This window comes from Dendronephthya gigantea, unplaced genomic scaffold, assembly GCF_004324835.1.
Source record: "Dendronephthya gigantea isolate DGI-Jeju-01 unplaced genomic scaffold, DenGig_1.0 000047F, whole genome shotgun sequence".
Lineage (NCBI taxonomy): Eukaryota > Metazoa > Cnidaria > Anthozoa > Malacalcyonacea > Nephtheidae > Dendronephthya > Dendronephthya gigantea.
Genome location: NW_021163057.1, coordinates 1,328,567 through 1,352,697, shown reverse-complemented (window position 1 = coordinate 1,352,697; position 24,131 = coordinate 1,328,567). Strand labels below are relative to the sequence as shown.

At 38.8% G+C, this 24,131-nt stretch overlaps 2 protein-coding genes across 2 annotated transcripts in view; one reads left to right on the top strand and one right to left on the bottom strand.

The window, feature by feature from the left end:
• Window positions 1-1,093: 1,093 nt before the first annotated feature.
• On the bottom strand, window positions 1,094-6,718 carry LOC114527844. Its single transcript, XM_028549547.1, has 4 exons — window positions 6,655-6,718; window positions 4,504-6,177; window positions 2,622-3,893; window positions 1,094-2,212 (listed from the first exon to the last, which is right to left on the bottom strand). The coding sequence occupies exons 1-4, from the start codon at window positions 6,714-6,716 to the stop codon at window positions 1,195-1,197; spliced, it is 4,026 nt and encodes a 1,341-aa protein (XP_028405348.1). The 5' UTR covers window positions 6,717-6,718; the 3' UTR covers window positions 1,094-1,194.
• Window positions 6,719-8,965: 2,247 nt separating this feature from the next.
• The window catches only part of LOC114527821 (cytoplasmic dynein 1 heavy chain 1-like), a 51,976-nt gene continuing 36,810 nt past the window's right edge, over window positions 8,966-24,131 (top strand). The window contains 19 exon segments of the mRNA XM_028549520.1: window positions 8,966-9,616; window positions 12,313-12,571; window positions 12,859-13,045; window positions 13,433-13,653; window positions 13,785-13,835; window positions 13,997-14,163; window positions 14,551-14,799; window positions 19,692-19,908; window positions 20,174-20,260; window positions 20,448-20,603; window positions 20,845-20,970; window positions 21,431-21,565; window positions 21,833-21,904; window positions 22,014-22,097; window positions 22,483-22,662; window positions 22,836-22,988; window positions 23,192-23,338; window positions 23,621-23,865; window positions 24,055-24,127. Of these exon segments, the coding sequence (XP_028405321.1) occupies window positions 9,093-9,616; window positions 12,313-12,571; window positions 12,859-13,045; window positions 13,433-13,653; window positions 13,785-13,835; window positions 13,997-14,163; window positions 14,551-14,799; window positions 19,692-19,908; window positions 20,174-20,260; window positions 20,448-20,603; window positions 20,845-20,970; window positions 21,431-21,565; window positions 21,833-21,904; window positions 22,014-22,097; window positions 22,483-22,662; window positions 22,836-22,988; window positions 23,192-23,338; window positions 23,621-23,865; window positions 24,055-24,127 (3,333 nt within the window). The 5' untranslated portion in view covers window positions 8,966-9,092.

Below are 24,131 nucleotides of genomic sequence, written 5' to 3'. Positions count from 1 at the left end.
TGACCAGTCTTCAATACTTTCGACTTCAGCAGCTGCTGAGTCACAATTTGATTTGACTGGGGCACTAACCGTTAGGTCATCTGCGAATAGTGAACATGCACAATTCAACGAGAACGAACGAGTAGCCTCATTAACCGAGCGACTCAGTTGTCTGCACTTGTTTAAACTCGCGTGGCTACTGAGACCTTAAATATGAATTTTCGACAAGCACTTAGACGAATGTGATAATTTTATTCCGTTCCAAGCTGATTAGCATAAACAATTCACCAACAAGGAAGAAATAAAACCTCAAACCCAGACGATTTTAAGCAATGCACTCTTGAGAGTTGTGTATAGCCCTTTGCTTGTTATGTAATAATGCTTTTAAAATATTCTGCAAACAGCTTGACTTTGCTACGGACAATAACTCCTCGTCAAGTTGTAAGGTTAGGAAACAAAGAAAGGAGGTTAGGAAACAAAGAAAGGAGCATAATTTTAAGGCCGCAAGGGCTACCAATTTGTTGAAACTCTCAATTTAACAAGGTGGATGATTGCAACAAAGGGTTTATCTCATCGTTAAATTAATATTACGTAGTTTTCTTCCGATATTCCAATACTTGCTCTAATCGCAGGTAAGTATACAGAAAATAAAACATTGAATAAAACTGTCAACAAGTCATCAAGTGCATTTCTGTATATTTCGAATCAAGATTGATTCATCTTCAGCAGAATGGTTTACGTCACAGAGGAGATATGGATCAATCTCTCCACTGTGTTACGTTTACAAGATTTGCGTATAACTATAAAGCGCGTACAATTCACAACACGCGTGAGCGTAGCACGCATAAACAATTAAAACGAATTTTAACGTACAACGAATTCAAATGTTAACCGCTTTTCTTCTGCATGTTCAGCAATATTTGCCATTAGTCAAATAACTGCAGTTCTCTACCAGCCTTTAGCCCATTATTTAATATTGATTTGCGTCTTTTGATGTGCAGTGCTTCTTTATAAAGTAACAAGTTCCAGTTGTTTGAGTGGTGGATGATTTTAGTATTGGTCAGAACAAGTTCTGTCAGTTCATTGTTAGATTTAGAGTTTAAATCAGTGGCGATATAACAGGAGTGTAGGAATTACTTTAATTTTTCGGAATAACTTTAATTCTATATGTGCTAAAACTATCAGCTGATAAAGGATTATTAATTTTACTTCAAGCTATCCTGAATTGCTAGCTTGCGATGCTTGTGCTTGTAATTGCGCAAAACTACGAATTCGTACAAAACGTAGGAGCACTGTTTTTACTAACGGATGTGACTCGCCGAATACTTGAACCATGATTTTGAGAGATTTTTCATAGCATCCGCACGCAGCTTGCAAATCAGCTAGACCTTCGTAAGCTTGACCGAGATTGTACAAGTTGATCGCGACTTCCCGATTACAAGATTCTGCATCGCCAAATTTCTGCAGGGCATCCTTGATGTACGCTACGGCACTTTCGTATTCACCCATCTGATAGTAAACGTTGCCGATATTACCAAGGGTAACAGCGATACTTTGATGGGTTGCATTTGGACCATATAATGCGTATTTCATGCGCAGCGATTCTGAGAAATAATCGATCGCTTGCTGTAATCTACCAAGTTGAATGCAAAGATTCCCAAGGTTGGTTAAAGTCTTTGCAGTTTCTAAATGCGCTCTATCCTTGCCGTAAAGTTGTTTTTTCATAGCTAGAGCTTCTTCTAGGTACGACAATGCCTTCTCGGATTGCTTTAGATTTCGGTACACTGTTCCTAAATTGTGAAGTGTTGCAGCAAGATCAACAGATACACTGTTCTTATTCATTCTTTTCATAATTTCCAACGCCTTTTCCAGCATCTCAGCGGCTTTTCCAAATTCTTCTGTGGCGATGTACTCGCTTCCTAAGTTACACAGGTTTGCGCTCATAGGATAATCGGGAACTTTTCCAACTCCAAATTTCTCTTCGTCAAGACGAATGACTTCTTTATAAAACTTGATCGCTTCCAGTGGACGTCCTAAACGACTATAGCCTCCAGCAACCTCGTTGTATGCCTCAGCGACATCCACGTTGATCTCCTTGCGCATCACTAGACCACGTTGAAAGTATGATAGTGCGTTTTCGCTATCACCAAGACTTACGCAGCAATGTCCTGTATCAATAAAGGACTTTGCTAATGGGGCTTGTTTCAGGCCAGATTTACCTTCGTATAATGACCTAGAGAAGCAATGGTAGAAATTGAAGTGCATTGAAGATATGGTAAAAACTTTAATTGCACATTGGAAGTTGCTAGAACTAATGCTAATCTCCTCTAGATTTTCTTCCCCATTGATGAAAGAGGTTGTCTATGCATGATAAGTGATTGTGGAGATTTAGCACGAGGACGTTAACGTCTAAGAGGACGTAAAAATGGCGAATAACTGGCGTGATGCGTCTACATATGGACACACCACGCCATCATTCGCCATTTTACGTCCTCTTTGACGTCCACGTCCTTGTGCAAAATCTCCCTATTATCGAATGTGCATTAAAATACACTAAAGCTCCAGTTTAGCGCCACCAAATTCCGGTTCCATGAAGGCCCTCATTGCCAAAATAAATGTAAATGTCGTACTTTCATTATTACCTCCTCATTTCCAATCCTCTACGACAAAATTCATACGCCTCTTTATACTGCCCCAGGTTTCGGTGAACATTTCCCAAGTTGTTCAAGCAGCTTGCAAAATCTTCGTGAGGTTTGCCATCAACGCAAATTTTTATCCAAAGTTTGTGGGCTTCTTCCAAGTAATCCGCAGCCTTGTCAAAATGACCCAACTCTGTGTGAACGAAGCCAAGATTGTTCAAAAGAGCGCAAAGATCCCTGTGCGCGAAGTTATCTTTGTTGATTAATCGTTGAATTTGCAGAGCTTCGTCGTATGCTTCCAATGCACCCATGTAATTCTTTTTATCGAGCAACGCTGATCCAAGACCACTAAGCGTAGTTGCTATGTGTGGGTGCGAGATTTGTTTCCCGTAGAGCAATTTCTGCATTCCCAGCGCTTCTGTGAAATATTTAATAGCTTGGTCATGATCAGAAAGACCTGAGTAACAACATCCGAGGTTATAGAGAAGGCTGGCAATTTCTGGATGCACTTCATTTCTACCATACAACCGCTGACAAATAGATAACGATTGTTCGTAAAGAGCCGTTGCGTGCTTGTAATCATCCGAGTCATGATGCGCGCTTGCCAGGTTGGTAAGAGACGCTGCCAAATATGGATGGATCACACCGGTCCCGAACAGCGTCGTTATTATTTCGAATAGTTCGTTATATGTATCCAGGGCTTTATCGATGTCACCGTGTTCAGCATACGCTGACAGCAAATTGTTCAGAATAACACAATAGCGTGATGGTACCCGTGTTTTATCTATCTCTTGGAAAACCTTCAGAGCTTTCTCGTAAAAATAGATAGCTTGCTCGAGATCTTTCATTCTCTGATAAGCGCGGGCAATGCCACTGAAAGAGATTTCAATACCAGGTGAGTTCTCTCCAAAAACTGCTGTCTTTATGGATAAATCTTGTTGGTAGCATGACAAGGATTTCTCGTATTCTCCAAGTGAGTCATAGGCATTTCCCCGGTCACTATACGACTTGGCAAACTCCATGTTGGCCGTGAAGCCCTTGTACTTCACTTCCAGGATTTGAGCTGCCTTATCCAGGTATTCCACAGCTTTTGCAACTTCACCCAACTCTAAACAGACGTTTCCAAGAACGGAAAGTGTTTCAAAGAGGCCTGGAGTTTCCACGATGTCTTCCTTTCCCAGATCATCCTCTAATTGGGACACAATACCCTCCAGACACGATTGTGCTTCCTCGAACTCCATAAGGCGAATATGAATAGTTGCCTTCGTTTCGGGGCTATATATAATTTGCAAGATACGTGAAGTTAATAGATTGCCAGCCACGTGAAAAAATTATTGGAGTGAATGACTCTAATGACAAAAGACACTATTAACTAAATAAGACACTATGTAACAAAATGGAAAGAAACAATAAAACTTCGCGTGAGTTGAAATAAAAAAAAATCAAGAGCTATTCCTTGAATCTATTTGGTGGTCTAAGTTGGCAAAGTAAGTTGTCTAATTTATTCCCTTACCCATCGGGTCTTTCGCTTAGTGGAGCAAGACTAAATGGAAGTATTGTTGTATTGGGTTTAAGAAAATCGAAAGAAACAATAAAATTTTGCGAAAGTGAAAATTAATAAGTCAAGAGCTGTTCCTTGAATCTATTTGACAGGCTAAATTTTCCCGCCAAAATTTTCATGTTTAATTAATGATCGTGACAGTTAATTTGTGAATTGTGAAAGACTGCATGTACATCGAACTACTTAAATAACTTCATGATAATATATTACTAAATAAACTAAAATGACTTCATGATAATATATTCATATAGATGAAAAAATAAATCATGAGTCCCACATTTTCGTAATTGGCAGTTTGGTGCCAAAGAGTAATACCACACTTACCTGGAATCATAAAGATTGTGGCCAGAAAATATGTTCCTTTCATTAGGCGATTTCTTGAGCAAGAACTCTTCAATAGCTTTTTGAAGAGGCAAAACGGTCATAAAGAAGCGAAAGATGACATCTGGATTATGAATATGAATAGCTTTCTCAACTCTGTTTCGATGGCCAGGGGCTGCCTTTTCCGCGACCGATTTTGCCGTGTCCAAATCAACCATGCCCGAGGGTAATCCTGTTATTCGTTCCCTCTGTTCATCTTTCTCAAGGTAAGATCGAAGACGTAATTCTGATGCGACTGCTGATACAAAACCTAAATGATGAGCTTCTGATTCTGTGATTAGCTGCTTTCTCTGCATTTCATCCACAACATCCCAAGTATTGTGTGCGTCTAGATTGTAATAAAAGGTCAGGCTGTTCAGAACCAGACTAGGAAACCTATAGAGCTCCTTCTTAACATTAAACACTTTGCCGGCTTCATGCCAGTCTACATGGACGCTAAATTTCTGGAACGTATCGCTCAAGGACTCGAAACCTCTTTTAGAGCCATTTGTCCACATATCGTGATCTGATGGTGCTTGTAACATTTCTTTAACTTCACTGTCGTACATTTCCTTGAGTTCTTCGTCGCCCATGATCAACATCGGGGTAGCCAAGACGTCGGCCAAGTGATAGCCTTCCTTGATAGCTACCTGATTGCATTGTACTGCGGCCATCTCTTTGGGCGTTTTAATCAGCTCAAGTGCTTCCTTTGTTTGCGTTTTCTTTCGACCAAAAGGACACTTACTAGCCCAGGGCAAATCTCCATCGAACGAAAATCCTTTCGGACCGTCATCAAAAAACCACACGCGCTTTGGATCGCCAGAGTAGAAATCGTTCAACGAGGTGATACACATAGAAGGTAAAATCGTCTCGCCCAAGTTGATAACTTTCAGATGAAAATAGCGCGTAATGTTGCGGAAATACACCAGATTGGACTCAATTTTTGCATAATCTCCCGGTAGAATTGCGAACTCCAAATCAGAATAAGGAGTCATTTCGTTTCGAGCCAAAGACCCAAGTCCAATCACAGCGAATCGACAGGGTGCGTCGCCCAAAACTGATATGCATTCTTCAATCAACATTTTAATAAAGTTCACCATTCTGTCTGATATCTTTCGGAAAAGAGTTGATATTAACTTTGTTCGTTTTTCTTCTAGTTCCGTGCGTTTTTCTGGGTTTAGCGGCATTAACCCTGGGTCGCACTCAATGTCAACTTGACGAATTATTTCTTTGCACTCATCACGGATATTCTCTAGCAAAATTTTGTGTTTTATGTCATTGTCATAATTAGGAAAGTCTATTGGTGAGTAATCATCGAGAACAGAACACAAAAAATGTCTCTCTGATTCCTTAATACATGAAATTAAGTGGGTCCGAAGTTTCGTCTCAGTATTCTGGAGCCTTGATAGCGCAGAGTTGTATAACGCTGTTGCTTTTGCGAAACTTTCTCCGCATTTGTTCATTTTACCATACTCTAAGTAGATGTTGCCAAGGTTCTCAAAGCACATTCTCATTTCCTTCTCGTTTTCGCCCTGATATACCAACTTAAGTGCTGCTGCATAGTGTAACTCGGCCGTTGCCAGATCACCTTTGGAAAGGGCGATGCTTCCTTTAGAGAGTTGCTCATCGAAGGCAGAACTGTAAAAAGAGTAAATAATAAACAGATAAATGAAAATAAAATAGGATTATAGCCTGTTTTGCGATATGGGAGTAAACTGAATACACAATCACTTGACAAATTAGATTCAAGGTTAAAATTAGGACAGACTTCCGTTTGCTTATATTTAGGCTTGGGCATATAATATGCAATCTCAATACAAACAGCCTGAATGGGAACGGGCCCTTTTGCCTGCAAATTACCTCACCCCCCTCTTGCAGTCGACGACGCTACTTGGTTTGTACATCGGCAGTAAAAGACGTCGCGCGAATGCATTTACTTTGACCATAACAACAAGCATGAAAAGAGTCAAAAGACCGTTAAATAAATTTAGCCATATGCGACAATTCCGGCCTAGGTTCTCAAAACATCCTCAATCGATAAAAAACTTTGGGCAGTGGTTGAAGGTGGGGTGAAGGTTAGTTACATGACTCAGATAAAAATGTCAGGCAACGTACCTCTCGTCGCGTTCATGCTCAGGTTTATCTTGAGTCGATTTATTGTTTGCTGTAGGTTCCATTGTGATTTGATCAGCACTGGGTAATATTATAAACTTGGTCGATACGTCTCACAACTAGCTCAATTGTTTCGTTTTAATAACGGTTTATTGCATGCTAAAGTTTCGGTCTTTCTGAGACTTAGTTCTTCTCTTTGTAGAATTCGAAAGTTCGGAACAGTAAAGCTGTTTTCCACAATGTTTTTCAGTGGCTTCCTTTTTCCTGGAATGTTGTCTCAATTCCTAGTAATTCACAAAGTGTCTAACTTCCGGTTTTATTTTCGTGAGCATGCGCGAAGTGCTTCGTGGTGTGGAGTACCCACTTAGAACACCGCGGAAAAACGTCTGCGCACGCGTCAACTCTGCTTGTAAGTGAGATTAAAAATAATTAAAAGCGGTTCCGAACGTTTCCGAAGGCTAAAAATGGCGGCAAAAAGGAGTGATTTTATTCGTGTCTTCAAATCCATATTTCGAGGGCATAAATAAACACTGCATTATAGAAACTAAGAGAAAAAACGTCCGGAGAGTCCTAGAAGTGGCATCCTACAAAAACACCTGTAAAAGGTGACTGTTAACAAATTTCTCGTCTCAAACATTTTCTTTATCAAATAAGCAACGACAGTTTCCGAAATTTTAATTGAGACACGTTTTATTAAAAAAAAATATGTCGCCAGATACGAGACGTTTGCGTGTTCTCAATGATTGAAAATTAAGATGTATTTTACAATTTAAATAGATTAGAAAGCTTAACTTTCCGCGGGTTTTCTTAACTTTTAGGTTTAAACTTTTGTTTTCCAAAAATATTCTAAAGCCATCCCGTAAAAAAAGGAAAATTTACCGTGAATTCCAGTTCGTTCGATACTCTAAATGCTAGAAGGCTTTTAATTTATGTTCTGTCTGGCCGTCTTGTATAATTTTGCCTTTTCTTAACTTATACTTTATCAAATAATGGGCATGTTTTGTTCCAAAAGTTGATATTTAGATTTACCATGATATTTTGATATTTCGGCGCGTGCGCAGACATTTTTCCGCCGTGTTCCCACTTAGTACCTATGAGAGATTCTATTCCCCGCGTAACGGGTACCATATATTTAAAATTTTGATGTGCACAGCACAAGGTCTTATCTAAAGACTAATTTTTTTTCATTTTTGACGACATTTAGTAGCGTAGCCAGCCTGTCGATTTCTCCCTCTATGCTAATATTTTGGTGTTCACTGACTGTGAAAACAATAAATTTCTAAAGACATGAATAATTATAATAGCTCGAAATTTACATAGCGGGACAAACTCGTCAGGCTGGCTACGCCACTGACGACATTATGAACACAGTCTATCAGATGCCATTGAAAAAAGTGAATGAAAGTGTGATTACGGTAACTAAGAAATTAAAATGTGGCACCTGGATGGTGCATGGGGATACTGAACATGCCTCGGCATACTGCTCTCCCACGGCAATGAAGCAATTACCCGGCGAAGCATCCTTCACGTGCACGATCACTGAATGATGCGATCAAAAATGTTGTGCATAAGTATTGGCCGCAATAACAAAAAATGGAAACTTTGTCAACTGGTTTGACATAGCATTTTTTGAAAAAATCTCCTGACTCAATATTAAGCCGATCATATTTTTAAAGGCGAAACCTTACGTGCCATGCAATAGCACCCTGTGTTCGCATTAATACCTTTTTGGGCCGACTCAGAACTCATTTTGCCGGGCAAAGAATTTGTCTAAGCTGTCCAGTTCCACCTAAACTGGACAGTTAATTATATAATTGCACTATTTGCTACACTTAAATATAATCGAAACCTCAGATGAGCCCAAATAGAATATATAGCCGTAATGAGGACGGCCAGGAAACAGGACCAGGCGGACATGCAGTATTCACTTTGCAGTTGGGTGAAATTCCTAAACTTTAGTCTTGAAAGGTGTTAGCATTTTTTACGAAACAGAAACAAAAAACAACAACATGAGGGAAAATGTGAAGGTCCTCCCTCACACTGTTTTGATATGGCTGGGATAGACCCCAGCGTTATGGTCACAGCGTTCACTGACTTACCTCCGGCATGATAGAAATGAAGCTGGATTGCTAGCTTATTTTGCTTCTATTTTAGCTATTGCTGATGATTTTCTCACCAAAACTTTGACACCTGTAAAACTCAGTGCTTATACGCGGGGAAAACAGGAAAGAGTGCCCAGTTAGAGTGCCTTGTGCCTGCCTGCCTGCCTGGGCATTTGTTGAAAACCGGCATAAATATGCGAACCGGGTGGAAGTAGTATAAAAATTTCAAAGCGGCCATATTTATTGATCTTTGGTCACTCATTCCACAAGAAGTTACACTTTTCACTTTCGCATATTAAGTCAAAGAAGAAACGTCGTTGATTTGCCCTTTGATTCATCATGGAATCAACGGCAGATGGTGGCGATAGTCAATCGTCCGCCGCTGTCGTTGATCCACGGGATTTTGTTAAGTTTATCGTCAATGTTGTTCCGGCGATTTTGGAGGGCGAAACGGACGAGTCGAACAGCCACGAGCTTCGAAAAGCCTGCAACAATGCCGAATATTTCGAATGCATTAAGAAATTTCTATCCGATCCACAAATCAGGGCACTGATTGTGAGCAAAAGCGTGCTGAAGGACGAAGAGGAAGACAGTTCGGGAACAGACAGTGCGACAGAATCCGAGAGGGACGGGCGAGTCACATACAGCATTCACTTGAACGTCCAATACACAGCGCCCAAATTAACGAGCGTTGGTTTGATAAAACGATCGGGCGTTGTTGAAGCGGACAAGAAGATCGCATCGCAGCTGCGGGTGTTGAATCTAAGCGACGATTCGCCGTTTGAGACCTTGCATTCGTTTGTCAGCAATGCCGTCGCACCCTATTTCAAATCGTTTGTCAAGACATCGGGTAAAGCAGACAGGTAAATATATCTCGATAAGTCTTTTATGTTTTAAAGTAATTTATTTGCCAAAGCGATGGAAATTCTGAGTCAAAAGGATGCATTTTTTGTTGTATTTAGTAGCAATATTTTCTGTGAAAAGTAGCTGGAAAGTAGATGATATAGACATAACACAGCGCACCCAGGCTGTTAGTGTTATAACTTTAGAAGAGTTTTACCAGAAGAAATAATGCCCCGTGCCTTGAAGCTTAAAACTGTAGACAATATGCAATAAAGGGGACGGCTGAAAAACATGTTTTCAAATCACAAATCATTTCTTAAAATTATAGGGCAAGGCATCCATGAACTAATTAATGAGGTCAGGGAGAAAATCTAGATGGGTGAACCTAATTGGGTATGGGGGAAACTGTAATCAGGTCAGGGAGAAAGGCAATTGGGCGAGGGAGATATGTTAATCTGGTCAGGGAGTTTAGCTAATCTCCAGGGGAGAAAGTCAGTACCGAAAGAAAGGGTGAAATACATTGGGAAAGACATGACAAAAACTTGAAGATAATACTTACTATAAGAATAAGCTATGAAATATTTACTATAAGAATTAGGTTATGATAATTGGACTTGTAAGAATAAAAGATAATAAAAATTGAAATTTAATAAAAATTTAAAGTGTAGAGAGTGTTGTGGTAAAACAAGACCACCCATTGAGTGTAAAAGGGACAACTTTGGTAAAATATAACAAGATTCCTGCAGGAAGATCTGAATGTTGCATTTTTGGAACATACCTGGTTTAATCTTAAATTTTGTAATATTTTATCGTCCAATCTCTTACAATAACAAACTATCTGCAAATAACTCAAATTTATTATTAACTCAATTTATTATACAAACAAATTTATTCTAATCAAGACGACCTATATGTGAAAAAAGCTGAACATATCAACAAGCTTGTCAATGTGAATAACAGAAGGTGAAGTTTGACAGCACTTCGCCCATTTTTAGTGGAAGTAAGATCAGCTTTAGCTTGTGACTTCATGAGAAAGCAATAGGTATTATCAACATTAGGTAAAAAGGTTTACCCATTCATCATGAATCATCTGGAACAAAGAGAATTTTAATATCAGTTTTAACACTTTCAATTTTATTGAATTGTCATCTTGATAGTCAATTCCACTAGTTCATCATGATTACTTTTTGCCGGAGTTGTTATTTTCGCAAGAGAAAAACGCTTGGTTCCTTCCTTGCTACATTCTTGTTAAAATTAGGACCTGATTATAAAACTATATTTTCCCTTTTTTGCCCTGTATATTGTTTGATATCCCAATTGAAGTATTGATGATTTTTTTGAATATCTTGAATCTCAACTGACTCTAATTTACCACTGAGTTAGTCAAAATATTTTTGTTTGCTTCTGTTGTAAATATAAAACAGCTTCTTAAAATGACAAAGTAAAGTATTCTGTTATAAAAAAAAACACTTCAATGGAATATAATATTTTCTTTGTAATAACACTCCTTGGAATGACAAATTGTCACAAGTCAAGATTGTACAGATGATGTCAAGATTGTTCAGGGATAGTGTGTAAAGCATGCCAAGTGTAAAAATTTATGTGCAATCAAGTCTGCATTTGTATGCAAGAAACACAGTTTCCTCTTGTACAGTAGGTTAGGCAAATGTGAATGTCTGCAGTACTAGTGCCCAAACCACCTGCTTCCACAGCATGTCATAGGCACAAATTTGGATAAGATATGTATAAAAGTATAAAGGAATGGAAAAATACTGCATAGGTTCTCATATCTAGAATATATCAGCTGGGTCATGTCTATTGAGTCAGGACAAAACATAGTCTAAACATCAGTGATTAAATTTGTGCATGGCATTTTTTATGAGACACAGTCATGTAATTTTAACAGCACCCTTGTACCAGTTGTATAAAAAGGTGTAGTAAAAGTTGATGATATTAAGTATAAAGCAATTATAGGCTTCCGGTAGATATTTATTTTTTTGTTTCAAGATAAATTGGACAGCAGTCAATCTTAATGTATTGATTGATTGACAAACTTTATTAAATCAGGAGCGGGTATCCAATCAAAAAGGGATTTTCCCTCATTCAAAGTGCTGGTTGAAGTGCTTGTTCATTCCCTTTCCTTCGTTTTCGACAGTACAGGTTGTTATAGGCACATCTTGCTGCTGCTGTATATGCCAATAAACGTTTTACCAGGCAGTCATTACTATGAGGTAATTTGCCCAGCATGAAATGTATCGCGAACACTGGGGCAAAGACCTTTACTTGGCTCGTATTTTTGAAATTTACTACCTTCATTTGTAACTATCGGGCCATGTATACACAGAAAATGTATGGCCTATCCCCATTTGAATCTAATAAGAATCACAATCGAACGAAAGCCTATGGTTAACAAAACCGAGGAATCCGCATTCAATGTGAAATATCTCGTTCCTTTATCAGTGCCATCAAAGATACAATCTAAAAGCTTAACTAAAAAAAAAAGTTGCTGAATTAATATACTTAATATTCTCTCTTCGACAAAGTCTCAACCACTTTTCGTTATAGGTTTTGTACAGTTTCGAAAAAATTATCTTCTATGACAATATCAGTATTTGTCTAGTTTTGCACTTTTTCGTATCCCACATTAAAGTGCATCCTATTTTTTCATTTCACCAGCGCATTGCTGTAAATCTCAATTTATGTAATAATTCTTCAGAGATGGTGATAAAATGGTACCTTCTGTTGAGAAAAAGATTTCAGAGTTGGAAATGGCATTATTACATTTACAACAGAATATTGACATACCAGAAATTACGTTGTTGATACATCCAATCGTCACGAACATGATAAAGAAATGCCAAGAGGAAGAAGACAGGAAAGCTAGAGTCCAGGACTTTGGAGATTTGTGTGAGGATTCATCCTTTCTCAACCAGCTGCAAAATGGTGTCAACAGATGGATCAGAGAAATACAAAAGGTACACACACTATAGCGTACAGGACTGGTAGATCTCCCTGACACTCCATGCCTTTCAAGTTCATGTACCAAATTAGTGCATTGCCTGCTAATAATTTATGCAACGGGTATTGCTCAATAATTTTTTAGTTATATACTGAAATACAGTATGCATAAGGCAACTTAATACCAGCTAATGTGTTGTCTGTTAAAAAATCATGAGAAGATTGTGATACAGTGTGTACATATTCTATATGTTGCATGTGTTGCTCGGCTATCGTCAAACTACCTATTTTACCTTTCTTTCAGGTTACAAAACTCAATAGAGATCCAGCATCAGGAAATGCCCTGCAAGAGATCAGTTTCTGGTTAAATTTAGAACGAGCATTGCTGCGCATACAGGAGAAACGAGAGAGCTTTGAGGTTGCATTGACGTTGGACATATTGAAGTGTGGTAAAAGGTTTCATGCGACTGTCAGTTTCGATTCTGACACAGGTGTGCCCATGTTTTTATTACATTTACTAAATTTCGTGTAGTATTATAGTGTCAAGTAATTTTTCCTACGCAAAGCAAAAATCATCAACCTCACCCATCCGAGCCAAATTACGAAATACAGAGTAATAATTTTTTATGCACCAAAAAATCTTGAAAATTACACCGAATTAAACCCAAGTTCCGTAGGGATAATGGTCTAGAAAATCGGCTCAACTTTGTTAATTCAAGAAGGTAATACGGCAGTCACGATTGTTTCGTGTTACATGTTTGCCAAAAAACCTTCTGTCAAGTTTCTAGACCATATCTACGACTACGATTAAAGCTTTCTTTAAGCATCTCAAATGTAGTAAGTATTGTTAATTTATTTGTTTGTTTCGGATCATCTAGGTCTAAAGCAAGCGCTGACTACTGTGAATGACTACAGTCCTTTAATGAAAGATTTCCCACTCGATGACCTGCTGTCTGCAACAGAGCTGGATAAAATCAAGTCCTCTTTAACACTCATTTTCAGTCATCTCAGGAAGATACGAAATACGAAGTATCCTATCCAGAGATGCCTACGATTGGTTGAAGCCATCTCACGTGACCTTAGTGCCCAGCTCTTGAAGGTAGATGAAGTATATATGTACATTTCTTTAGATGCATTTTTGTGTTTTAGTAAATTAGAATTCAATTAGGCTTAATTAAGATTTTGGTAAAATATTGTTTTTAACTTAGCTACATCTTTTGTTTCTCGTAGGTATTGGGTCCTCTGAGATTGATGCACATTCCTTATGAAGAGTTTGATAAGGTTTGTTTAACGAAAGCAAAAGAGACCTTTCTTATAATGACGTCAAATGCGGAGTTTTTTCCTGTTCGCATTGATTCTTGTTCATAGCTATGTAAGATTTCTGTCTTACAGTGTAATGACATTTATAATAGGCAGGGTCATACGTGTTGTGTGTATTCTAGGTTATGGTAGCCTGTTTCCAAGTCTTCACTACTTGGGAGGAAGAGTACGAAAAACTTCAGACATTGCTTCGAGATATGGCAAAAAAGAAAAGAGATGAACACGGCAAAGCTGGCCGAGTTAACCCGTCTCACAAGAAATCTCAAGCTCGCCTGGAAAATGTTAGAAAGTAAGTGAAGTTTATACGTTCCAGTTTTCAATATAACCAAATAATTTTCTTGGTAAAAATCCACGATCTATAATTAAAAACTATCACAAGACGAATACCAATATAAAGCACTGTACTTTACTAGATTAGAGTAATCTGTTTGCAGCTTGTGAGAATAAAGCAAAATGCAGAAATAACAAGTCTTCGATAAATATTTTCGTCTGTTATAAAATAGATACAAGAATTTCGTGAACTAAATGGATAAAGGCAGTTCAATTACACCACTATTATACACATACTATTTTAACACATTAAGCCGTTACAGTAGCTATCACTAACATGTTTGTTGCGCATAGATATATTTATTATCTTCTCCGCCAAACTACATATTATCGTGCATGTTACAAGGTTTCGCCGTCAGCATGAACAACTCCGACAAGTCATAGTACGCGTGCTTCAACCTCCTGCAAAAGAGCAAGCCAACGCTCGTGTGCCTAATGAAGAAATGGTCGATCTACAAGCGGCCGCAGCTTCGCTTGATCCGGCTGATGCGAATGCCATCGAGGAGGTGAATTTGGCATACGAGAACACGAAGGATGTTGATTGTTTGGACATCAGTAAAGAAGGAACAGAAGCTTGGGAAGTTACGATGAAAAGGTACCCCAATAACTAAACTCGTTGTCGGTATGCAGGCTTTATAGTTTGTCGTCTTCATTCATGATGCTACGGGCAAAAAATAGAATTTCTTCGTAACCATAGGCAGGCAGCAATTTAAAAAAAAGTAAACTGAGAAGCAATTTATGAATAGACAAGACGTCTTGATAATACAATACGTCTAAGATATTAATTATCTTCAAAAGAGACGTGTGCACCGGAAATTTTCATTTTTGATTCGTACATTCGTGGCAACAAGGCGTTTGCTATCTAGGAGGTTGCTCCTTTATTCGACGTAGTTTCTCTGTAGTAAGAGTGCAACTGAAGGCGAGGGCTATATTTGTTAACTTTATTCTTTAATGGTTTATTTCAATTTATATACAAACATAACAAACATGTGTTTTAAAAATCAGACGACATATTGTCTACGCTTCTTTTAACGTTTCTTTTGGTCACGTGTCCGATGATCTCTATATTTATGCTGAACTGTAATATTAATGTTAATTAGTACAACTGTTAATGTTAACACCCCCACTCAGACTCAACTTATCTATATGAAAAACTATGGTGAGTCTGACGTGTTCTTAATAGCCTAAAAGTACTTTTCGATGCTTTTCAACTTTCACTCTAGGTAATGATTTCGTAAGAATATCTGCTGGCATTTCTTCAGTTGGAACATAATGAATCTTTACTTCCTTGTTTTCCACTCTTTCTCTTATGAAATGTAATTTCGTATCGATATGTTTGGATCGTTTATGCATCACTGGATTGTGACACATCTTTATGCAGGATTGGTTGTCTTCGCCAATATCGGTTGGTTTCTTCATTGGTATACCAAGATCTTCTAAGAGTGCTCGTAAGTAGATAGCTTCTTGGACCGCTGCCGCCATGGCTTGATACTCTGCTTCTGCAGATGAAAGTGCGACGGTTGCCTGTTTCTTTACCTCCCAGCTAATGGCACCACCGTTTCCTTCAAATTTAAAGTAGTGTCCTGTGGTTGACTTGCGATCGTCGAGATCTCCACTCCAATCAGCATCTGAGTCACCAATTACATCAAGGTTTGAATTCTTTGAGAATGTTAATTGTAAATCAATAGTTCCTTTTAGGTATCGCAGGACGCGTTTGGCTGCTGTCCAATGTGATGTGTTGGGTTTATCTAAGAATCGCGACAATTGATTGACGACGTATAGGATGTCTGGGCGGGTTTGCTTGCCGATGAATAGAAGTGAACCAACTAGGCTTCTATATAGTTTAGGATCTACTAACTTTTGCTCTTCGTTGCCTTTAACTAGCTTTAGGTTTACTTCTCCAGGGGTAGCTGCTGCTTTGCAATCATTCATGTTGAATTGTTGAAGAACAGATTCGATGTACTTGCTTTGATCAACAGTAATCTTTTCATGTGATCGTAGAATTCTCATTCCTAGGAACCAATGTAATGCGCCACGGTCGTCCATCTTGAAATTTTCGTTCATCATCAACTTTATGTTATTCACTGTTTCCTCGCTCGCGCCAGCTACTATGATATCGTCTACCCAAACTAAGACGTACGTGAATGTTCCATCTTCTTCCTCTTTCACGAATAAACAGTAGTCGTTGCGGCTTCGCTTAAATCCTTTTTTCACGAGTAGGTTGGTCAACGATTCGTACCAATTCTTTGCAGCTTGTTTTAAACCATAGATTGATTTGTTCAGTTTGCATACCATCTTTTGTCCTGAATTAGCCTTCTTGGTAAAACCTTGTGGTTGCTCTAGGTAAACTTCTTCTTCTATCTCGGAGTGTAGGTAGGCTGACTTTACGTCCATCTGGCCGAGATACAAATCCTTTTGTGCTGCTGTTGCTAATAGAATTCGGAATGTTTCCGGTTTGCAGGTTGGAGCGTATGTGTCAAAGTAATCTAGACCTTCGACTTGAGCATAACCCTTGGCTACGTATCTTGCTTTGAATTTATCAACTTTTCCGTTGGCTCCGTATTTCACTCTATAGACCCATTTTCCAGGTAAAACTTGCTTGTTTTCTGGCTCGTTTACTAATGTCCATGTCTTATTGTCCATTAGTGAATCATACTCCGCTTTCATTGCTTTTCGCCAGTTTTCAGCTTGCGGCGAATTAACGGCTTGATTATATGACTTGGGCTCTTGTATGTTTTCATCTTTAGTAGTCGTATTGAACGTGTACGGTAATCCATATCTTTCGGGTGGACGTCGGTTTCTACTTTCTCTGGGGAGTGCAATTTCATTCTCTTCGTCTTGGTTTTCAATAACTTCTTGTTGATCTTGTACAACAGGTGCTGGTATATCAATTTCCCCCACTCTATCTTGGACCAGGTTCTTAGTGTCCTCGTTATTAGGTGTGTGGTCATCGTCGAAATCCATGTTGGGGCTCTCCACGATGGATTCCTCCGCATTCATCGTTTCTTTGGCTGAGAATGGTTGGATTTCATTTTCTTCGAATATGACATTACGGGCTTTGATGATCTTCTTCGAATCAAATTCTTGTAGGATGTAAGCTGTGCTTTTATCATCATAACCGATAAATTTAGCTTTTGTTGATCTCGAATCCAATTTTCTTAAGTTGATCTTTCGTTTCATGACGTACGCTGTACATCCAAAAACTCGTAGATGATTTCGTCTTGGGGCTTTTCTGGTAAAGAGTTCGAATGGACTTTTACCTTCTTTGCTGTTGGCACAAACGGTGAGGTTTCTGATATGAACTGCTGTAGATAAGGCTCTTACCCAATAGCGTTTTGGTAACCGTGCTTGGATCAATAGACATCGTCCCATTTCAACTAGAGTTCGGTTGAAACGTTCCGCAACTCCGTTCTGTTGAGGTGTTTCTGGCACAGTGTATTCTTGCTTTACTTTGGAATCTCTGCAGTAATTCTTAAATTGCTTTGATGTATATTCGGCTCCATTGTCGCTTCGTAATCTTCGAGGCGTTCCTGATTCTGCGACATACTCTTTGAATTTTTCCAGTGCTTGGGATTTTTTGCTCATAAACTTAACGACTGAATGTTTTGAGTATTCATCGATGAAGGTGATCGCATATCTACATCCACTGAGACTAGGTACTTCAAATGGACCAACAATATCAGTGTAGACGAGTTCATGCGGTTGTTGTACTTTGTTTTGAGACTCTTTGGGGACAGGTTTTCTGGATTGCTTTCCAAGTGCACATGTCTCACATACTTCATTTGCATTGTCCTTGCAACCAACAGTGCGTTTGACATCGTCTTTATTTAAGTGTCCGAGACGTCGATGCCATAATCCGATATCTCCTTTAACTTCTTTCTCTCGTGTATTGCATGTAGCGTTACATGCATTTGATCCTTGAAATATGATCTTCAAATAAAATAGTCCTCCATCTTCAGTTAGAGCGATCTCTGGACCATCTTTTAACATTAACTTTGCTTTGTTTTCATTAAATATGAACTTGTGTCCAAATTTGGTAGATCGGTTGACAGAAAGCAGGTTTACTTCATAACTTGGTACATAAAGGACGTTTCGAAGCACCATTTCTACCTCTACTCCATTTCTTGAGTGAAGCTTAACTGGTACATCACCAATTCCTTCTACCGGTGTAAGATTTCCTTTGGGATCCTTGACATTCTTAGCATTGCATTGTTGTAGGTTTGTGAACAACTCCTTCTTGGTAATGATGTGATCTGTGCAACCAGTGTCTATAATGAGATGATCTGGTTTTGCTTTACCTTTGCTTGTTTCCATGCCACTGTTCAAACATTGAGAATATGATGAAAATGCTCCTTTTGCTTTAGCCTCATCTTGTCTACTTGAACCTCTGCATGCCTTTGGTAGATGACCTTTTTTCTTGCATTTCGAGCAAAAGGCTGAATTTCTTTTAGTGCATTGCTTTGCATAATGACCTGATAGTCCGCAGACAAAACAATTTCCTTTCGATTTGGTTGGACCAATGTTTTTACCTTTGGTATCTCCTGAGTGTAGTGCAACGGCGCTATCTTCATCTAGGTTTCTTTGTTGTCGACTTTCTTCATAGTTTTGTAATCGTGTTCGCAGCTCGGTGAAATTACTTGCTGGGTTGAAGCTTTCTTGTACCACAAAGTGCTCATACTTTTCTGGAAGTCCGTTTATAACTAGGGCATTAAACAGTGTTTCTGATATTTTCTCACCAGCTTCGGTTAGTCGAGACATAAGTTCTTGTGCTCGGATGAAATATTCTGCTAATTTTTCATTTTCGCCCAATTGTATTCGGGATATTTGACGAACTAAGCTTACAACAGTTGGTTTGTCGACATTAGAATACCTTTGTTGTAGCAGACGCCACGCTTTTCCTCCGTCTCCAGTACCCTCCGGTGACAGGCAGTCGTGTCGTATATACAAGAGACTGTTATTATCGAGAGCTAGGGCAATGTGACACCATACCGTGTTATTTCTTTCGTAAATTTTCTCGATTTGTTCCTTTCTTTCTTGTAGTTTTGTCTCCCATTCGGTCTTTTGTTCATTCGAAGCATCCTCCGCTAACGGTGCTATTTCTGCTGGCAATTCCTCTTTCCCGAGAAGTGCTTTGTACAGACCTTTTGTTTGCATGTACGCGACAAATTTCGTACTCCACGCTGGATAATTCTCAGCTTTTCCATCGAAAACTAACCATTTTATCGTTTGACTGTCCATAGCTACGTTCTTGGCCGTCTTGAGCTTCCTGGGCCCATAACCTGTTAACTTTATTCTTTAATGGTTTATTTCAATTTATATACAAACATAACAAACATGTGTTTTAAAAATCAGACGACATATTGTCTACGCTTCTTTTAACGTTTCTTTTGGTCACGTGTCCGATGATCTCTATATTTATGCTGAACTGTAATATTAATGTTAATTAGTACAACTGTTAATGTTAACAATATTAAAATCTATTTTCAGGTACGAAGAAAGAATTGATCGTGTCGAAACGCGTATCACGTCGAGGCTTCGGGATCAGTTGGGTATTGCGAAGAATGCAGGGGAAATGTTCCGGATTTTCTCAAGGTTTAACGCGCTGTTCGTGCGTCCCCACATCCAAGGAGCAATCCGCGAATACCAGACGCAGCTTATTCAAAGGGTGAAAGATGACATTGAAACGCTACATAGCAAATTCAAGGTACTAGACATAGTTATATAAAATGTTACATAATATTGTGCCATCACAAATTGATAACTTGCAAAGGTACATAGCTATAGAGCGTTTTTTCTGACAGCAAAGCAAAGTAAAACAATTTTGGCCATGATCTTCGCATCTGCCAAAAGCGAGCAAAAAGACGAGTCGGAAACTGCCACAGAGATGTGATATCAATTTTTATTGTTGAAATGCTGTTCATTTGCCGTTAAGTTTAAAAGTGCTCATTTAAATTACTGAACCATTTTAGGTCCAATACCCACACAGTAAATCCTCAAAGATGAGCAAAGTTCGCGACTTTCCAGCCGTTTCAGGCTCGATTATTTGGGCTAGACAGGTAGGAGAGCGTGTTCCTTTTTTTGGATCATACATTTACACTAATTTTGTTTTTAACACTAAGAAGTAATAAAAAAACGTTTTTTTTAAACATGTTTACAAAAAGGTAGACAACTGTACATGTACAGTATACGTGTACCCAGATAATGTACAAAGGTGTTCTCATTATGAGCATATTCCAATTTCAGATCGAACGTCAGTTGAATGCTTACCTACGTCGTGTGGAAGATGTATTGGGCAAAGGTTGGGAAAGTCACGTAGAAGGACAGCGGCTGAAGGAGGATGGTGACAATTTTAAACAAAAATTAGATACCCAAGAACTTTTTGAGGATTGGTCCAGAAAGGTATATTTAGCGAGATACACTTCATTCGTATTTTTAGTGTTAGACGCAGCACAGTGAGTTGTTGTACAATATGTACTATAGAGTCATTTGGGTGTTCCACAAAGCCGGCAGAAATAATCTCAGAAATGCAACCGCGGGTTCTTCCAAATAAGTCCACTTTTTCTTAACGAGTGTCACTTTTTGCTGCAGTGTTTTGTTATGTCGCTGTAGTTAGAGTAAAATGTTCATGTTTTTTTCTCAGGTGACAGCTCGGAATCTTGGCGTTGGTGGTCGTATATTTGCCATAGAAAGCACACGAACAAGAACTGGAAACATGCTGAAGTTGAAAGTGAATTTCTTACCAGAAATCATCACTCTAGCAAAGGAGGTATGGCTTTAAAATAATTTAGGTAAAATTTGGGTAGTCCAGGCTTTGAAGGACATCACATATATGTACTGCACGCGTAGTAAGATTTGAAACCAAACTAGGAATGTTTGCAACTCTGGTCGTGCAGTGATTGGGCCGTAGCTAAAAAGCTCAATTGGGGGGGGGGGGCTATATTCATATATTCATCCTATGCCCGACTGATTTATTTTGTATACCATATTGTTCCTACGGTATATAAACATGATTACATGAATGTACACCCCCTCCCACCAATTAAGCGGTCTAGCTACGGCCCTGGGCCGATTTCAGAGGGGCGTTAATGCTTTGCACGCCGTCATTGAGCAATTTCATCATTATTACATCAAACTAAAGGATATATCGATCCGACATATCGCTTTATGTTTATATACTTAGTAGTTTTACTAAACTTCTTGAGTGTAAAGAATTTCTTTGTATTCAGGTTCGTAATTTAAAATGGCTTGGATTTCGTGTCCCTCTTGCTATCGTCAACAAAGCTCATCAAGCCAATCAACTTTATCCATTTGCTATCTCGTTGATTGAAAGTGTCCGCACCTATGAAACAGCCTGTGAAAAGGTAATCTGGTAGTAAAATCTCCTTACGTAGCTTATAGACAATTCTCTTTACCGGGTTACATTCTTTCGTAACGCATTTCGTTTTGTTTCATCGTTTCGTTTTGCATCGTCGACTTTTCTTAGTCTTTTGACTTCTGAGATTTCAATATACAGTTTGACTATGAAATTCTACTACATATACTTCGTTTCTTCCCGTCATCGTGCGCGTTGATATGACCCCTCTTCTAAATTGAACTTCGTTTTTAAAAATTAAGCTATTTTTTTATAGGTCGAGAACAAGAAAACAATCAAGCCATTGGTTGCTGGTTTGCAAAAAGACATTCAAAACTATATAGGCGAGGTACATATAGAAAATTCAGAAATGAGAAGCTGCTTTTTCGAAATTTGTCGTAGGCTCGGCCACTTCAAACATGATGACTGTGTTCATTGTGTTGATTTCACGTTTATAGGGTATTGGCCTGACATGGGAGTCATACAAGCTTGATCCGTACGTTCAGAAGTTTGCAGATGCTGTTATTAGCTTTCAGGAGAAGGTATTTTTTACGTTGATTAATGTTATGGTTGGTAATAATCCTATTTGGCATTCAAGAGTCATCTGACAGCGTACTGCCAACTACATGCAAGCGTGTTATAGGTTAAAGCATATGAAAGTCTGTTGAATCGACTAATGTTACTGTCTGGTCATTGATCCTGTAATAGTTCATTAATCTCCCTTATATTTAAAGGACATTTTAAGATAAGGTTCAGGGTGTCCAAAACTTATTTGCATATGGCTGTCTTCATAGGAACCTAGGAACCTAACTTCACCTAACCAAACCCTTTTTAAATTCTATTTTTAAAATACACATACTATTAGCATCATATATAGCAAGAAACTACATACTTACAGTTTGGTTTATGCATTTTTGAATTATTTAGGTCGATGACCTGCTAGTAAGCGTCGCGAAAATCGAATACGATGTCGAATCGTTATCATCGTGCAGTTACGATGCTGGGACTTTCAACGAAATTCTCTCAAGTGTTCAAAAAGCTGTCGATGAAATGAATCTGTATTCTTACACAAATTTGGCATCATGGGTGTCCAGTCTCGACAAATCGGTAAGTACTGAAAGTTTCGTTCAACCAAAATATGTTTAGTCTAGTATAGTCGTATTGATGGCCACTTCTATCATCTTGGTCAATTTTTTCGGGGGGGTTTTGGTGCCATGTGCGATATTTGCATGTCATTCCTTAAAGCATCCGTATTGATTTGTTTCGGTTTTTTAATGAAGGTTGAAGAAAAACTCTCCGTTCGACTTCAAGCTGGATTGAGAGCATGGACAGATTATCTGCACGAATATGGTGGAAATAACAAGGAGCCAGAATTTGATTCTGACACGAATCCCTTGGTGTCCCATAAACCTGGTGGAGACCCTGAGATAAAGGTGAGCAGCACTAAGAACACCTGTGGTTTAGGATTGGATCTGAACTCAAACTGTGACATCTCGTATGTTCAGTTCTCCTTGCTGGGAATATAGTCACACGTTTTGAACATTTCGTGAAATAAAAACTCAAGAATCAAGCCCATTTTCTATAGTGATGTTCTTCAGTATTATAAATCACGAAATTGCTGACATTTTTTTCATAGATCCAGCGACACGAGGTGCGGATTACCAATCAGATTTTGTACCTTCATCCTGCCGTTGAAGCCGTGCGGGCTCATCTTCTCGGAGAACTTCATGTATGGCTTGGTTTGATCCTTACGTTGCCAAGAATCCAAAGTTCCAGATACCAGGTGCTGTGCATAATGTACTTTATACGCGAGGCTTTTCACAGAGATCTTGCCGAATGAATTACGTACAGCGTACTGTACCAGCGCATGCTGGCTTACGTCGAACCAAACATTTTGACCTTGTTTTATAATTTATAAGATAAAAATACACTAGTATTTTTCGAGTCGGCATAGCAGACTGATCAGCCTGCTATTGCAGGCTAGTATTTCTTCTGTGATGGTATCAATCGGGCTCCAAAGTTCTTCTCTCGAAATTTCTCGTTATCAATCTCTTTTTCTGTTCAGGTTGGTCTTGATGTGGACGAGTCAGATTCCCACACGAGCTATCGCAATCTTCTCACTAAACTCCCAGACGGTCCCGAGGTGATTGAACAGGCATACCAAGCTGTTGAAAAGAAGGTCGAAGAAGTTGAGAAATACGTCGAGGTTTGGCTTCGTTATCAGTCATTGTGGGATATGGAGACCAGTCTCATCTACAGCAAGCTTGAGAACAACCTTGGAAAATGGACAATCTTGTTGAGAAATATCAGGTAATTAGCTACTGTAGTAGCATGATATGAGAATGTGCAAATGTTCACATTAAAGGAAAGCCAATAAGTTCTTCAGTTTATGCATGTAATCGTGTTTTGCGTGCTATGTGTCTGTAGAAGCTGGGGTAACTTCAACTGCGCATGTCAGAATTTCTCCAACGCATATCGTGACATACCTATATGTTTTAGGAAATCACGGGTTACATTCGACACGCAGGAAACGAGACAACAATTTGGGCCAATAATCATCGACTTCCAACAGGTAT